The 18,460-nt window shown below is 43.7% G+C and overlaps 1 protein-coding gene across 7 annotated transcripts in view; it reads right to left on the bottom strand.

The window, feature by feature from the left end:
* The window catches only part of EIF4G3 (eukaryotic translation initiation factor 4 gamma 3), a 3,593,176-nt gene that overhangs the window by 798,323 nt on the left and 2,776,393 nt on the right, over positions 1-18,460 (bottom strand). For all 7 annotated transcript variants that reach the window (XM_044063163.1, XM_044063168.1, XM_044063165.1 and 4 more), the window contains one exon: positions 7,911-8,004. In XM_044063163.1, coding sequence (XP_043919098.1) covers positions 7,911-8,004 — 94 coding nt within the window. The remainder of the gene's footprint in view (positions 1-7,910; positions 8,005-18,460) is intronic.

Below are 18,460 nucleotides of genomic sequence, written 5' to 3' on the forward strand. Positions count from 1 at the left end.
CCAGTAATAAATCATTAATGGACGTAACCAGAAGTAAAAACAGCACAGGACACTCCCTATACTCCAACTACATTGCAAAAATCTGCAATGCCAGACTTCTTAATATAAGTATAGGCAAAGTACAGTTGTGTACACTTACCATAAATGTAGATATTAGAGTGTATTCACTGTTGCAGTCATCACATTTAGGTTATCCCTGCCAGTGTAGCCCTCAGCTGACCCGAATACTAGAGGCTTAGTATTTCTGCATCAGTTGCTGTCGCTCCAGGACTAACGTCAGGTCGTCAGTGATATAAATTCAGGCAGCCGATGCCATTACATCAGTTTTTATTGCCTGGTCAGGAGCCCTCAATAGGGAGCTAGGTTATGGTGGAAGTACACCACCAGTAGAAAGCAAATACCAAAAATTCCTTGCAAGGAGAGAGAGACAGAGAGAACAAGGGGGATGGAGGGAGGGAAACCAGGTCTGCCATAGTGAATACACTCAAACATCTACATTTAAGGCAAGTGTATACAACTGTACTATGTTCTTCGTGTTTCACTGTTGCAGTCATCACATTTGGGTTGATTCCCAAAGCTGAAGAAAAGGGGGAGGCAGTCAAGAAGACTGGAGGCTGGCTCGGATGCCCTGCAAGACTGCGGTGGCAAAGCCTGCCCTGGATTTGGAGAAGATAGCCATGTGGTAATGCTTGGTGAAGGTATGAACAGATAACCATGTTGCAGCCTCTAGGATGTCACTGGTGGGGACCCCTCTGAGAAAAGCTGCAGAGGTGGAGGTTGCTCTGGTGGAATGTGTCCTGACCCCCTTGGGGTGAGGTTTCCCGTGCTGTTTGTAGCAGAAATGGATACAGTGTGATATCCATTTGGAGATTGTTTGTTTGGATATGGCCTTGCCCTCTGCTCCTGGAGCAAAGCTGACTAGCAATTGATCAGTTTTTCTAAACGATTTTGTCCTGTCCGGTAGAATCTGAGCTATCTGTGCACATCTGTGTGCAGAATCCTTTCCCCCTAGTTTTGTGGGTTAGGGAAAAAACATGGGCAAATGAATGGATTGGTTGAGAGCCACACTGGACACCACTTTTGGCATGAAGGATGGGTTAGTCCTGAGGGAGACCCTGTCAGCATGGAAAATAAGGGCTCTACAGCCATAAGTGCTTGTAGCTCTGATACTCTCTTAGCTGAACTGATGGCCAGAGGCAAGGCTGTCTTTCAAGAGAGAAATTTTAACTCTGCTGAAGCTGCAGGTTCAAAGGGGGACAGGGTGAGCTTTTCCAACACGAAGTTTAGGTCCCAAGCTGGGGTAGGAGCTCTTCTGGGTGGCCTCAAGTTGTTAGCTCCTCTTACAAACTGTTTGATGATAGGGTGTGAGAAAAGAGGTGGCTCTGTGCTGAAATGAGCAGAGATAGCAGAGCCATGAATTTTAATAGAGAAGGACAGCCCCCCTGTGTAGTAGGTCTGCGAGGATGAGAGGTAGGGAGGGCTGTGCCGTTCCGATTCCCTTAGCCCGGATCCAGGTGCAAGACCTTTTCCACTTGTCAGCATAAGATTTTCTAGTGCTGAGGCATCTGGCCTCATGTAGAACATCTAGAACCTGTTTGTTTAGACTACCAGCTTGAGGAGAGGTCAGGGAATAAAGCCAGGCTGCCAGACTGAGGGTCTGCAATTGAGGATGCATGAATTCACCATTCCTCTGGGTCAGGAGTGTTGATATCTGAGGTAGGTGCCATGGTGGCAGGGGTGACAGGCTGCGCTGCAGTGGGTACCAGTGCTGGTGTGGCCAGTCTGGGGCAATCAGGATTGCCCTCTGTTTTTCCTCCCTTAGTTTGAGCAGTACCCTTGAAATGAGTGGTAGAGGGGGAAATGCATAGACTGAGAGGGTTACCCACTGGAAGGATAAAGCATCCACTTTCCAGCCCTTGCTGTGAGGTTCCATGGTGCAGAATTTGCTGAGCTGATGATTGGAGTGGGAGGCAAAGAGGTCAACCTTCGGGGTGCACCATTTCTGGGTTACAAGGGTGAAGTTTCTTTGGTCTAGCTGCCACTCGTGTGGGTCTAGCAGGTTTCTGCTTAAGCTGTCTTCCAGAGAGTTTAGAGAGCCTGGCAGGAATTGTGCTAACAGGTGTGGTTGCATGGCTGAGGCAGTATGCCACAGGGTCATGGCGAGCCTGCACAGAGAATAAGGGTGAGTCTTCCCCATGCTTGTTGACATACCACATCACTGTGGTGTTGTCGGTTTTGATCAGTAGAGGCCCCAGGGAGAGTAGGGGTCTGAAAGCTGTCAGGGTGTGCTGAACAGCTAACGTCTCTTTTTGGTTGATGTGCAGATATATTTGATTTGGGCTCCATTGGCACTGAATGCACCTGCCGTCCAAGTGTACACCCCAGGCATGGGGTTGTGAAAAGAGAAGTCCCTTGTGGTGGCATGCTGCTGCCCACCAAAGAAAATCTTTCCTTAGACAAGTTATCATTGGTATAAGAGTTTCCAGGCCTTGAGAGTGCTGACACCAAAGACATTTTAGGTACCATTGTAGTTTCCTCATAGGCAGTCTGGCATACGGAATGAGTAGAATGCAAGAAGCCATGAACCCCAGAGCTTGCAGGATTTTCCTTGCGGATAACTGGGTCCTGGTGGCTAGTCGACAGAAGTAAGCTGTCAGGTAGGATCGGTTTTCTGGAGTAAGGAATGCCATCTGGGATGCTGTGTCCAGGCTTGCTCCCAGGAATACAATTGTTTGTTTGGGTACTAGTCTGGATTTCTTTTTGTTGATAGTATACCCCAGGGAGGTCAGTAGGTCCTTTACAAAGGTCAGGTGCTTCAGCAGCTTCTCCTATCTGCCTAAATTAGGCAGTCTAAATATGAGTAAATTTGAATATTTCTTTGTCTGCAAAAAGCAATGGCGGGAGCCAGACATTTTGTGAAAACTCTGGGGGCAGTAGATAAGCCAAAGGGAAATGCAGAGAACTGAAATTGCAGTGATCTTGCCCTGAAACATATGTAGTTCCTGCAAGATTAACTGATTGGGATGTGTAGGAAGGATGTTTTAGGTCTAGGGTGGCTAACCAAGCATCCTTGGAAATCATAGGTAGAAACTATTAGAGGGTGAGCATTTTGAATTTTGGTATCACCAGAAAGGTGTTTAGAATGGATAGATAGAGGATGGGGCGCCAGGTGCCCTCTTTTCTGGGTACCAGGAAGCATCTGGAGTAGAAACCTTGGCCTATCTGTTCTGCAGGAACATGCTCTATTGCCCTCAGGGAGAGCAGGGAAAGGACTTGCTTTTGGGCCTCTGCCACTGGTTTGGGGGAAGATCTGGTAACCCTTATGGGGTTGGCACAGTGTGGAAATAAAATTTGTATCCCTGGGACAATATGTTGAGGACCTAGAGGTCGTTGGCAATGGTGGCCCAGTTGCTTGTGTGGAAGGAGAGTTTACCTTCTAGGGACAAGAGCAGGTGGGCAGAGGAAGGGGGTGGAAGTTTGAAGTCATTGTGAGTTCTTACCATAAGGGGGTGGCTTGGCACCCTCTGGTTTTGAAGAGGAGGAACTCCATTGCTTAGATCTCTGCATTCCCTGGGGCTGTTGTCTGGGGTGTCTGCTTCCCCTGGGTCTGGGCTGGGCTGAGCTGACCTGGAGGGGGCAGGAAAAGACCAGTGCTTGGAGGGGCAATGCCTACTGAACCTTGGTGGCTGGACCTGTAAGAAGTCTTTAACTGTCTGCATAGGTTTAGCTTTTTCTTCCATATTTTTTAAGACCTCTTCTACCTTGGTTACAAATAAGTTGTTTTTGTGCAAGGGTGCATCCAATAAGTTGGATTTGACATGGTCTGTTCCTTAAGCCAAGCATGCTTTCTAAGGATAGAACCAGTGACTGCTGCCCTGCAAGATGCTTCTAGATCGTCAAACCCACACTGTAAGGTGTGCTTAGTTACTTGACTTGCAGAATGTATTAACTCTTGTAACTCTCTACGAATAAAAACAGCAAACAACTCAAGAACTGGAAAGATGGCAGGAATATGGAAACTGCTCATACAACAGGACTGTAATCACCAAGGATTTATTGAAACAACACATACAACTCCAAGTTAAGCGCTTTCGACTGTGTCCCAGTCTTCATCAGAACAATAAAATGTGTAATTTTATGATATATATATATATACACATCCACTTAATCATACAATAATGTAATTAATAAAAAAACGCCAAAACGTTTAAAGAGACATAGCCATTTTATTCTATCTATTCTATATATAGCTTCTATTTTCTGCACAAGCAGGGAAAGAAGATATTTTTTTTTTATTTGAGGAGTTCCATGGTATGTTGCTGATATTTCAGCATATGGAACTGACAATTTAATGCTCTAATAGCACAAGTAGCAGAGGTGAACACTTTTTTACACCGTAATGTCTAATGCTGGGGAATCCCTATTTGACGGGGTGGGATTCTTAGCTGAAGTTGCTTTGATTCCTTTAGGTCCTTGAGAGATGACCTCAGGGTCAGCAGTAGGATTTTTGAAAAGAAATTTGTGAGAGTCAGGGACTCTTAATACCCGTCAGGTTTCCTCGGAGCAGGAGGAAGGGTGTCAGGGGTCAGACTGGATTCAATAAAAACATCATCCACAACCATCCAGGACAGGAGGAATGGCCAGAGGTCTGTGCTGTGGAAGATCTAAGAATTCCATGAGCCTCTTTCTTGACTGAGGATAGTCCTGACATTCCCATTGGAAATGCTCCTTTAAAGTATGTATGGTTTCCCCAAAGGAAAAGTCCTCGGGTGGGGAAGCTGAAGGGATGGATTCCTCTGCATCAGAATCCTCATAAGCAGAGAGGGGTTGCATATCTTCATATTCAGATGCATCAGAGTCATCGGACTCCTGTTAAGATAAATCTACTGGGGCCAAGTCTCTTTTTCTTTTGGAATGGGTAGCCTGGCTTCCCCTAAGCATTATAAGGTCTTCTGCCATTTTAAATATTTGAGACTGAGGCAAGGAAGCAGGTGCCTTAACTTGGGTCATCAGTTTTTTGAATGTGATTCGTACCCTAGGCCTTAGAAACTCTACTGTTTTTGAAAGAACTTTAGACGCGAAAGAAGTCGGTCTGTGTTGACTATCGGTAGTGCGAAGCACTTCATCGGAAGCCGGTGCCTGCTCAGCGGCTCCGGACCCATCCAAGGTAGAGACATCCGCAGGATCCTTAGTCGAATTAGAGTCTTGCGGCATACCAGAGTCCAAAAGGGTCTCAGTAGTGGCCTGCAAATCTACAGAACGGGCATCAGGGGCTGCAAAGGCACCTCACTGAGGACCGGAGAACTGACAACTAGCTTAACGAAAGCGTCATCGGCGGTTTTGGACCTGTGCGGTCTCTCTGTCTTTATCCTTACTTTTTTTAGAAGATCGGATGTGGGATGGTTTACCAAAGCCAAATCGGAATTTGAGGACTGAGCACGAAAATATCTAGCTACAATAAGGGCCAGACGACGTATAGTTCTAGCATTGAACAAGGCACAAAAGTCATAGCAGGGGACGTCATGGTCTGGGCCTAAACAGGTGATGCAGCAAGAATGAAAGTCTCGGTGTGGTATTTGCTTTACACAGGCGAGACAATTGTTAACTTTTTCTGACATCGGTTAGAGCAAGAAAAAGGATCCGCAACAGGGTACTTAGCTTTAGAAGACATCAACTTCAATTTTGGAAATGAAAAACTCAGGTAGCGGCCGACCAGCACTCTTGCGAACTGCTTCTGCTTCAGGCTCCTCGGCAAGAAAGACTGATGTAATGGCACTGGCTGCCTGAATTTATACCAGTGATGACTTGACGTCAAGTCTTGGAGTGACAGCAACTGAAGCAGAAATACTAAACCTCTGGTATTTGGGCCGACTGAGGGCTACCCTGGCAGGGATAACTCAAATGTGATGACTGCAATAGTGAAACATGAAGATCATCAAAGACAACTTCAAAACCCTTCTCAAATCCCATTTAGTTAGTTCATGGATATACACCTGTACCAATGCAGGCTAAACTACTTATATAATACATACAGACTTTTTTGCACTGTGTGTGTCCTACACAGAAAGGCAAACCTAGGATGTTATTCAACAAGGCTAACTATCTCTCATGACTAATAGTGTCTTTTTTCACCATAGTACGTACACCATCTTCTTATATTTCACTACCCTTAAAATCAAAGCCTGTATTTGTATATGACAGCAGCTTCATATTGCATTAAGTGAAACACTTCCCATGTTTGAAAACTAAGCGATGCCATCTCTAGATTAACACAGGCAGGGCTGTCTTGGCTTTTTCACTTCTAATTTTCATCCTTTCCTGTCTCAAAGTGTTACCACTGTCACTTGTATATTTTGAATGCATCTCAGATTACTATATAATGCAGTATAAATTACTATATATAAGCTACTGCTAAATGTAACCAATCCTAATTGTGTACTACAACAATTTTATAATGCATTAAGATAAGCTTTTTATTGTACACCTACTGTGTTACATTCATTCTAATTTTAAAATCTTGTACTGTTTCTAATGGAGTTTTTCTCCACGGGCATCCACTGAAAATGGGCAGTCTGCCCAGTCGGACTTTCCCAGTACACAAATGTAAAATAAATTCAATAAATATAGTACATTCCCATGGAAATGTCTATGTAGGTATTTTTATACTCCAAGAAGACTTCATAGGATTTTCTCCTGTAAAGCAGAATAGTTGCTATAAATGTGACGGGAAAGAAAGATGAGACTGAGAACACATTTTCAGAGAATGCATGGAATTAACTGGATTTAAAAACTCTCTGAAAAATGTCCCATCTGTTATGGAAACAAAACATATTAAACAGGAAGTTAATGCTACTCAAGTGTGAGTTCAGATTTAGAAATGCCAAGGCACAGGAAGGCTTTAAGTTTAATGTTATTAGTAGCCAAAAAAAGCAATCACCTGAAAGTGGAAATAAAAAAGTAAACCAGCAGTATTGACTACAGAGTAAATAAAACTGATAGAGATGGACCATTTCAAGATAAAGAAAGTACATTTCAAAGAAATGTTACAGTTGGAAACATTTTTTTTATATAAAAAAGTAGTTCAGCAGAAATTGATATGTCAAGGAGTATGCTGCAATTTATGCGAATAAAATTATGGTGGAGCTTGCATGTATAATGCATGCATATGATAAAGAAAATGGTTATTGACATGCTGTTCTTTTCATTGTAACATTGTAACTGATATACCTGAACTTCTGCTGACAATCACTGATGTCACAAAGCTGTAAAAAATTGACACACACACCCTTATGCTGCACTTAAGATGCCAGTGCTTTGAGATAAGAGTTTAATTATTAAATGAATCTAGAATCCACAATGTCAAGATAAAAAAACAATGTGCTAACAAGTGCTTACTTCTTCCATGCCAGTGCAGTACTGGTCCTAAACTGGACAGTAATAAAGCTGTTTGTGTGGTAAGGGGTTAAAATGGTGACATGACTGCCTGCTCTTTACTGGCAGAATATGTGACGAAACGGTCAAGATTTAATGACACCACAAGTCCCCCAAGGTGGGGCTGACTTCTATGTGCTGGTAGGGCAAATGGCAGAAACTGAGATTTTTTAACCTAGGTTGAACAGAAAAATAAATCTCTGATTGGCAAGAGTCCTGTGCTTGTTCACTGATGTTATTCCTCCTATGAAAATACTAGGTTAGCACAGATAAAGATCCGGCATCAGAAGGCTAGCTATCACAGCCACACTTCCACACCACATTTCCACAATAACCTTTAATATTTAAATATCTCGTAGTTATTTTTCTAGTAACATGCCTCTCATTCTGCAAAAGCAAAGTAGTTGCATTACAGTGACAAAACGTTTCATATAATCAAGCCCAGAAGGATCTCCAAAGTGCTTTTGAGGGTACCATACCTGAATCACTAGCTTTGGCTCCACCACTGCTACCTTTTCCCCAACTGGCTGGTTGAGCTTTGGGGACCAACTGAATCTTGTCATCTATCGTTGGCTATGGGAGAAAAACAAAATACTGTAATAGCAAACAAAGAGCCCTCTGCTATTGAATTCAAGACAATGAACAAAACATCAACAATAAAAAAGAATGCATTTATTATCACTACAATACATCCATGTCATTGCTTCCACATGCCATACGTGACCATTTAGAAAGTTCTTTGGTTCAAGGCCTCATCCACAGCCTGAATTCAGTGATTACAAATAAGACCTGGTACAAAAATAAAATGTGAGTACTAAACAGAATAAACACTAGAGCATTTCACACAAAAGGAATGGTAATAAATAAAGATATTGGTGATCTACAGACACTGGATCCTACCCAGTTCGGCTTTGTTAAGTGCAGATCCTGCCTCTTAAACCTGGTTGATTTCTTTGAAACAGTCACCAAGGCCATTGACAAAGGGAAGGTGGTCCACACAGCCTACCTGGACCTCGCAAAAGCCTTCGATACAATACCCCACTCAGGCATTATAGATAAGCTCACCAGCTTAAATATAAACCCCTATGTCACTAGATGGGTTGCAAACTGGCTCAAGGACAGAACCCACATGGTTAGAATTGCTGGAGCCATGTCAGACTCCAAACCACTTACAAGTGGCGTCCCACAAGGCTCAGTCCTGGGACCTCTCTTGTTCGGTATATATTTCTCAGAGGTATAGGCCAACATGGAAGGACTGTGGCTGACCAAGTTCGCAGATGACTGCAAACTGGGCGCCATAATCGACTCTCCAGCCGACACAAGCATCCTACAAAAGGGCCTCATAGAAAAAGACAACTGGTGCCAGAGCCATGGCCTCAAGCTAAATGCCAAAAAGTGTATAGTCATCCCCTTTGGCAAAAACAAAGTGCCCACAAATTACCACATAGATGGTAATCCATTAAGTACGGAAGAAGTAATTGGAGACCTGGGGACCCAAGTTGATAGCAATCTCTCATTCTACAACCACATGGCCAAAGTGGTTAGAAAAACATTTTATATAGCCCATCTAATCATGAAGGGATTCATATCTAGATCAGGGGAGGTCATCGTGCCTCTTTACTCATCCCTCATCAGGCCCATAATTGAGTACAATGCCCCTTTTGGGATGTACCTTACCAGACACCTGCAGCAACTGGAAAGACCGCAAAAGTACCTCACCAAGAGGATCAAAGGGCTCAAACAGATGCCATATGCTGCCCGGTTAAAGAAACGCCAGCTCTACTCAGTGGCATACCTCCTGCTCAGAGGCGATCTGTGCCTGACGTATAAAGCCATGTCTAACCCAGAATTAATGGACATGCTGCACCTCAGAAAATCCAAATCCCATCGAGCTATGCGCTCGAGAGACTTGAACCTCAGCACTGAAATAAATAGGACATGCAGGAGGGACAGATTCATAACCCAGAGGCTCCCTTCACTCTGGAATAAAATCCCAGTCCAGGTTAGGCAGAGTCCCTCACTGACTCTCTTCAAGAGGAATCTTGATGAGTGGATGAGAGATCGTAGATTTACTCCGGGTATCACTTCTGTGTCACTGTTAGAGGCACAGTATACTAACTTCAAAAAAGGGCATAGCAAAATTCATTTAAAATGGGTGGCGAAAGCCAAACACACTCTGGCTAGGCTTGTAAATGCCCTAGGACAGATAGCCTAGTATGAACCTATGAACCTATAAACCTACAATACTTGCAACTCAGTGGTAAATGTTTAAAAAAAAAAAACATTCTGTGAGACTAGAGCAGAAACCGTTAAATGGCTGTCAGAACCTTGTAAAACAGAACTTACTAAAACGAAAAAAAATTTTTTCCGCTAAGTGATGCACTGGATCAAACAGTGCTATATAAAATAACATGCTACAAAATTAACAGCAACTGCTGTATCCAGGACTGTGTGTAAGCTTCTGAGCCCCAAGCCCTTGTGTGTTGAAGGGAAGCCTTCTAGCTTAATTTTGTTTCTTAGAACTAGCCAGTTTTCTAGTTGCAGCACTCAAATCTGTTTCTTTGAGCTCAGCACTTGTTCAGAACTCATTGTAAGCACTAAATAAGCTGCAAATTACTACAGCACTCAACTTTCCTCACTTGTCTAGAGGAAAACAGTTTTTAGTAATTAAGAAATAAGCACCTATCCTGGCATGTCTAAGGGTCATCTCCTGGTGTTTTCTCCAGTCTACCTGATGAATCTGGGCATCTTGGGGCAATGCAGCAATAGCCTCATGTACACAGACAACCCTCTCCCCTCTTACCACCCAATACTACAACCTGAGAGAGATGCACTTATATAGCCAAACTGGAAGCAAAGTTCTCTTCACCCAAGACTGGACTAGACAGTCATGAGGAGAAGGTAAACACGTGCACCATACCACACTCATCAAATAGTCCCTCAAAACCTACACCACCAAAACACACACATATATAGAAACACAAAACACACACCTACATTCCCAGAGGCTCTCAAAAAAAATCTACCCAAGCAACAGGGACCTCCAAAGCAGAAACGCAAACACCCTCCAACCCCCAACACAACCCAAATGACACATAGCCCACAAACTCAGTGTGCCACTCAACCACAGCCCATAAGGCACAACAACGTACCCAACACTCTAGTCATAAGTGACAGTCAGGAACACTGATGTTCCACTCACCAGGCTAAACAAGGAGAAAGTTACTGTCAAGTTGCCTGTCAGGTGCCAGGATCCGCCACATAACGCATGAACTCAGGTCACTCAACAACAAGTACAAATATGACTCTGTCATTGCCCATGTTGGTGTGAATGACCGGAGGCGTATCTCCCTGGACTACATGAAGAGAGACATGGAGGAGCTGTCCAATCTTGTAGCTCAAGCAGGTATGACCCTAGCCCTGAGTAGCATCCTGCCATCACCCAGAATGATACCACAGTACAAGGACAAAATGACTTGACTTCAACAATTGGCTAGGCTTCTGGTGTCATTCTAAGGGGATCCAGTATCTGTCTGCCTGGGATGACATGATCGACAAACCACGATGCTTTTCCAGTGATGGCCAGCAGCTGTTGCCCTTGGGATCCCGGATACTGGCTAAGGCTCTTGCCAGCTCTATAGTGCCTTTTTTAGTCAAGATTCAAATGACAAATTCACCACCGTAACAGGTACAAGCAAGCAAAATCTGAGGGCAATGCTACTTAATGCTAGAAGTCCAAATCTCAAAATGCACTCACTCGAGGAACGCCTTAAAATGGAGAACATCAACATCTGTGCAGTGACAGAGACCTGGTTCAAGGCTACAGAGAGCACCCCCTGCATTACCAGGCTATAATTCCTACCACACCTTTCAGACACCTAACCTGAAACGAAGCACTAAAGGCAGAGGCATGTCCATATTCATTAATGATATTCACACCTCCAGGCTAGTTGCTCAGCATAATGCATTAGAGATTATCCCAGTGCAACTAACTCTGGGCAACACCATAATCCAAATTGTAGCTTGATACAGATCCTTCACCATGCCCTAGGATTACCACTCCTCATTTCTTGATACACTGGAGAATATTAGGGTACAACCTAACACCTTAATAATGGGCGATTTCAACTACCCCACCATTAACTGGGAAAACTACTCATGTACCAACTCTTGTGCTCAATGTTTTCTGGAATACACCCCCACCAGGGGCAGCAATATCCTATACCTGGTCATCAACTTGGGTAACCGATGTTCCACACCAGAGGTCAATTCCGCGTTGGTCAGATCAGACCACAAGCAAATCAACCTAGAAATCCACATCTCACCCCCACGCCCCTTTAGGGAAACCACCGTAAAAAATTTCTCCAAAGCCAACTTCACGCTTCTTAAGACAGAAGTGGCAAACTTCACAACACCTATGCTGACGGACAATAGAGGTACGGCTGCTGAATCCTACACAAATGCACTTTATAAGCACTTACACAAGTGCATGGATCACACAATCCCTAACAAAACCAAGATGCTATCCTCCAAAAAAAAGGAAGCCAATCTGGTGGTCCCCTGCCATAAACAAACTCTACAAGAGAAGAAAGAAACTGTTGCAAAAAAAAAAAAGTAAACTCCCATGATTGGAGGAACTCCATTGTCAGCCTCAGTAAGAGGCCGAGATCCCTCATAAAATCCTCCAAAGCTAGTTACAAAAACAAAATCGCCACTGATTCTAAAGACAACCACAAAGCATTCTATAGCTATGTCAAGAATCTCAATTGCAACACTCAGATCTGCTCTGAGTTACAGCACAATGGCATTAAATATACATAAACTGATACTGGCAAAATCCTGGCAGATAGGTTCAGTGCTACCTTTACCCCACTCTCATCCCCTAAAGGGCCCATCTCTATACTGGAGGAATGCAAAGTTCCTGTAATCACAGCTGCACAGATAAAAAACACACTCTCCAAAGCCAAGAACAGAGCATCCCTGGGACCTGACAACATCCCAGACTGTGTTCTACATAAACTACAGAACAAGCTGACACCCCACAAGTACCATGTTCAATCATAGCCTCACCTCAGGCTTTGTGCCCACTGAATGGTGCACAGCAATGGTTATCCCACTCCACAAAGGGGGAGCCACCACAGACCCCGGGAACTACTGCCCCATTAGTCTGATGAGCCTGGTCTGCAAGGCTATGGAACATATCATCATGGAACTTATAAACAATGACATTGGTAATCTCCAAATTCTGGACCCTACCCAGTTCGGGTTTGTAAAAGGAAGATCATGTCTCCTAAACCTCATAAGACTTCTTTGAAGTGGTCACCAAAGTCGTAGATGAGGGTAAGGTGGTTCACACAGCCTATCTAGGCTTTCGACACCATCCCCCCACTCTGGAATTATAGATAAACTCACTAAACTAGGTATAAATCCCTATGTCACACGATGGGTTGCCAACTGGCTCAATGACAGAACCCACACTGTGAAAGAAGCGGACTCTAAATCCAACTTCAGACCAGTGACACGTGGAGTACCACAGGGTTCAGTCCTAGGTCCTCTCCATTTTGGTATCTACTTCTCTGAAGTACAGGCTAACACAGGAGGTCTTTGGCTAACAACGTTCACAGATGACTGCAAACTAGGAGCCATAATCAAAACTCCTAACGATGTGGACATCCCACAGAGACATATGCCTGGTGTCAAAGCCATGGCCTCAAGCTGAATGCCAAAAAGTGCATTGTCATCCTTTTTGGTAAAAACTCTGCACCCATGAACTACCACATAGGCGGTAGTCTACTTAACACCGAAAGTGTGATAAGAGACCTTGGGACACAGGTGGACAGTAGTCACATCGCCACAGTAGTCAGGAAATCCTTCTACATGGCACACCTAATCACAAAAGGTTCCTCATCCAAGAAAAAAAAGAGGTCATTGTTCCCCTCTGCTCATCACTCACTAGACCCATTACAGAGTACAATGAAAAGAGGTCATTGTTCCCCTCTGCTCATCACTCACTAGACCCATTACAGAGTACAATGCCCCTTTTGGTATGTACCTCACAAGACAACTACAACAACTGGAAAGGCCACAGAAATACCTCACAAAGAGGATTACCGGCCTCAAACAGATGCCCTACACAGTCTCAAAAAACTTCAGCTTTACTCTGTCACATATTGCCTACTCAGAGGCGATCTCTGCCTAACACACAAAGCTACGTCAAGCCCAGAGCTGGTGGACATACTCCACTTAAAGAAATCCCAATCTCTCCAAGCAACATGCTCTAGGGACCTAAACCTTGTCACCACAATAAACAGAACATGCTGGAGGGACAGATTCCTGTCCCAGAGACTTCCCATAGTCTGGAACAAACTACCTATCTATATCAAACAAAGCTCCCTATTAGCACTCTTCAAGAAAAATCTTGATGACCGGATGAGAGATAGGAAATTCACCCCAGGGATCACTTCTGTGGCTCTGCCTGACAGGGGTACAGGAAAATAATTTTCTTGGGTGGAAAAAGTCAGGGTACAGTTTGGCTAGGGTTATACAGGCCCTAGGGTCAATAGCCTAGTACCTACCTATGAAGCTATTACTTCAAAGCAATAGGAAATTCATGTACATTTTTAGTGCACAAATTCAATGTTACCACTTGACAAAAATGCATTATGACTTGCGTTGTGGCGGAAAAGGGTCAATATGACTACTCCACTCTCCAAATTAACAAAGAGAAAATACATTTTTTTTATTTATTTAACATTTCTTAACCAGGAAAGTCCAACTTGGAACAAAGCCATTTTTCAGCACAGGCCTGGGGAGAAAGGCTCCAGATGCATCTCTTTGTAATGTGGGAGGAAACCCATACTAACACAGGGAGGACATCCAGACTCCGCACAGAAGGCACCCCAACAGAGAATCAAACCAGAGAACCTATTGCTGTGAGGCAACAATGCTACCACTGCACCATAAATGAATTCCATCAGGGAAGAAGGTCAGACATGGAAAATGCATACAGCAAAACACAGATACCTAAATGTAGCATAAAATGCAAGATTCAATACTGCAGAGACACTTAAAAATTAAAACTACTATTTGTGCTAAGTACAGAGAATTCAAAAGCTCACTACTACACCATTCAAAGCATTTTGGACAAAGGACCCCCCCAATACAAATGCACATCCCTACAATTTATGTACTACAGAGGGTTTGGGAATACTCAGATACCTTCTTTTTGGAATTAATATGCACTTCCTCTAATTCAGCATACATTTTCATACTCTTCAAGAGTCACAACTGTGGTCCATAGACATTCAGTGGGAACCCACCTAAAAATGTTCATCTTATACTGGGTGACTTCAACTACCCCTCCATTAACTGGGTAAACTACTCATGCACCAATACATTTGCCTAGCGCTTCCTGGAATTAATTCCAATGCCCTGGACAAGCTCATTCTTACCCTCACTAGAAAAAACAACATCCTTGACCTTGTCACTATTAACATGGACGACCGTTGTTCCACAGCAATAGTCAACTACTCCCTGGTAAGATCCAACCACAAACTAATCACCTGGGAAATCGACAACTCCCGCGCAAAGGTAACCACCATGAAAAACTTTTCCAAAGCTAACTTTGGGCTACTAAAAACAGAGGTGGCTAACTTCACGGCACCCATGCAAATGGAGAAAAGTTGCATGACCACCGAATCATACACAAATGCATGGATCTCGCCATTCCCAATACAACCAAGATGTTCTCCTCCAAAAAAAAGGCAATCTGGTGGTCCTCCTGCCATAAACAAACTCTACAACAGAAGGAAGAAACTGATGCGGAATAAGGTGAAGTCCCAAGACTGGAAAAACATCCTTATAAGCCTCAACAGAAGCTTGAGATCCCTCATCAAATAGTCTAAAGCTAGCTATGAAAGCAGAATTGCAGCCAATAGCAAAGACAACCACAAGGCCTTCTATAGTTATATAAAGAATCTCCATGGCAATACCCAGATTTGGTCTGAGCTACTGCACAATGGTACCTCCTATACTGAGCCAACACATACTGCCAATATACTGACTGACAGATTGCCGCAGTGGTGCAGCAGTTAGCAATGCCGCCTCACAGCAAGAGGTTCTCCGGTTCGATTCTCGGCTGGGGTGCCTTCTGTGCAGAGTCTGCATGTCCTCCCTGTGGTCGTGTGAGTTTCTCTGGGTGCTCCAATTTCCTACCACATCCCAAAGACAGGCTGCAGGTGGACTGGAACACCCTAAATTGGCCCTAGACGTGAGTGTGTGCATGTGTGTGCCTTCTGTGAAAGGTTGGGAGCCGGTCTGGCAACTCAACACTGTAAAACTCCACTGCCAATCATGAGTGGACAGGTGATCCTGTGTGGCAACCCCTCACCAGGAAAGGCCGAAAGAAGATGACTGGCTGACAGATTCAGTGCCAACTTTACCCCTCTCCCCCTCCCCAAAGGACCAATCACAATACCAGTAGATTTCCAGGTGCCCAGTATTACTGCTGCACAGGTGAAAACAGCAAAGTCCAAGGCCAAGAGTACAACTTGTATGGGACCTAGCAATATCCTTGGCTGTGTTCTACATCAACTACAGAGTGAACCGGCACCACACCTGTGTGCCCTGTTCAATCACAGCCTCACCTCAGGCTTTGTCCCTACTGAATGGCGCACTGCTACAGTCATCCCTATACACACACATATATATATATATATATATATACAGACATACATACACATGTATATGTGCAAGTGTATATAACTTTTAAAAAATACACAAAAGAATGAGTTCTGAGGCTATATGGCCCTGTAGAGCCCAATCTGTTCTACTCAGTCTCCCAGAAATATAGAAAGGGGGTATGGAGGGGGGAGGGGGGGTTGTGAGAATAAAGGGTGAGAGGGACAACACACACGCAACATTATGGCAGGTACATAACTTCTTTAGGTGATGTTGTCAAGCTCGCCTTTATTCTCATTGATGGGACCGCATCCAAAGCAACCTGACTTTTGGTTGGCTCATGAGAGATTTTTCCTCAGAACCAGAGAACGGAAAGAGGCTCTATTCTTGGAAGCCAAATCCACTTTGTAATAAGTAATAAAGGTATGAGGTTTTGCCCATGTTGCGGCACCACAGATTTTATCCAATGGTAATCTAGCTTGAAAAGCCACAGATGTAGCTACAGATCTTGTAGAATGAGCTTTAACAGTATTTGTAAGTGGTCTGTTTCTTGAATTAAAAATGCAAGATATACATAGTGTGAGCGATTTAGATAAGATGAATTTTGTAACTGGTTGACCTTCTTTAACATCCGAATAAGAGATGAAGAGCTGATCTGATTTTTTAACTTTGGATTTTCTATGCAAGTAGAAACATAATGGTCTATGAACATCTAAGAGGTGCAGTGAAAATTCTCCATTATTTTGGAAGTTAGGGAAGAAAACTAGTAGCACTATACATTAGTTGAGGTTACTTTCCAACACAACCTTTGTTTGAAGAGGGGTTAATTGCATAAAGAAACTATGTCCTTATGAAAAATTAGATATGGGGGCTTAGCTGACAAAGCTTGTAATTCATAAACTATTCTGGCTGAAGTAATAGCCACTAAAAAGAGCGTTTTCCAGGAGAGGTATTTCAAGTTGCATGTTGCTGAATGCTCAAAGGGGGGCCAGATGATGTTAGACAAAATGATATGGTGGTCTTATCATAGTAGTTCCTTTCATAAAAAGCTTTACAAAGTCTGTGCTACATGATTCCAGAATCATTCTCTCCTATTTGGATATTAGAAATTGCTGTCAACTGAACTCTAATAGTAGCTGCAGCAGGTCCTTCAGTGAAACGTTTTGCCAAAAATTCTAGAATAAAATGTATGGGTGCAGAAAAAGGATTTATCTGATTATTGTTGGCTCATGTAACAAATATCAGCCATTTACTCCTGTACAGTTTTTGTGTGGACATTTCATGGGAAGATAAGATGTGTTTGGAGAGGAAACCTGGCAATCTGGGGAACTGGAGCAGCCAAGCCGATAGACTTAGATTGTTTAGGTTGGGGTAAACCATGCCTGACGGGTGAGTCAGAAGATATGGAGAAGAGTCCAGAATCCATGGTTCATCCCAAAGACAAGGCTAAAGAAAGGGGAACCAGATCTGACGAGGGCAATAGGGGGCAATCAGGATTATTGTCATCTCCAACAAACTTGCTTTTTGCAAAAACTTGGGAATTAGGTGGACAGGAGGAAAGGCACAAAGAAGTCCTGGAGGCTAATCATGAACAAGTGAATCCCTTGGTGATTTTACCTGTGGGAGGGATGAGGGCAAAATAGTTGTTGCATTTGGCAGTGTTGGACAATGCAAAGAGATCACAGCAAGGCTGGTCCCACTTCTGGAAAATCTCTTCTGCAACTTTTTACTGAGGGACCACACGTGTGGCCATAGTATGGCCCTGCTTGATTTGTCTGCAATCACGTTGTATTTCCCAGCGATGTGCATTGCTATCAGAAAGAGGTTGGAAGCTGTTAGCTACTGCCAGACCCTCAAAGCTTCTCGACAAAGAGGGTAAGAACTGGTTCCTCCCTGTTTATGTACCGGACTACAGACGTATTGTCCGATTGGACAGTTATTGTCCCTAGAGGGAGTGTGCCTTGAAATATTTGCAACGCTAAAAGCTCATCTCTAGGATGTTTAAGTGCAAATGAGCCTTGCGTTTCTTCCATAGATAATGCCCCTCTCCCATATGGGAAGCATTTGTGGTCACAGTGGCCTGGAGCTGAGGGGGCATGAATTAGCAGCCTTGAGATACCAGAGGAGAGTGAATCCACCACTGAAGATCCTTCTTGCAAATGTTGGTTATCATTACCTTGGGTGACACTGGAAGTTCCAGGACTGACCACTGTGTGGAAAGCAACCACTTAAGTATTCTCATATGTAGACAAGCTAGGGGAATTAGCAAGATTGATGCAGCCATTTTCTCAGTATTTAGAGAAAGTACAGTTGTGTACACTTACCATAAATGTAGATGTCAGAGTGTATT

Source organism: Protopterus annectens, chromosome 2.part1, assembly GCF_019279795.1.
Source record: "Protopterus annectens isolate FY-2018-M chromosome 2.part1, PAN1.0, whole genome shotgun sequence".
Lineage (NCBI taxonomy): Eukaryota > Metazoa > Chordata > Ceratodontiformes > Protopteridae > Protopterus > Protopterus annectens.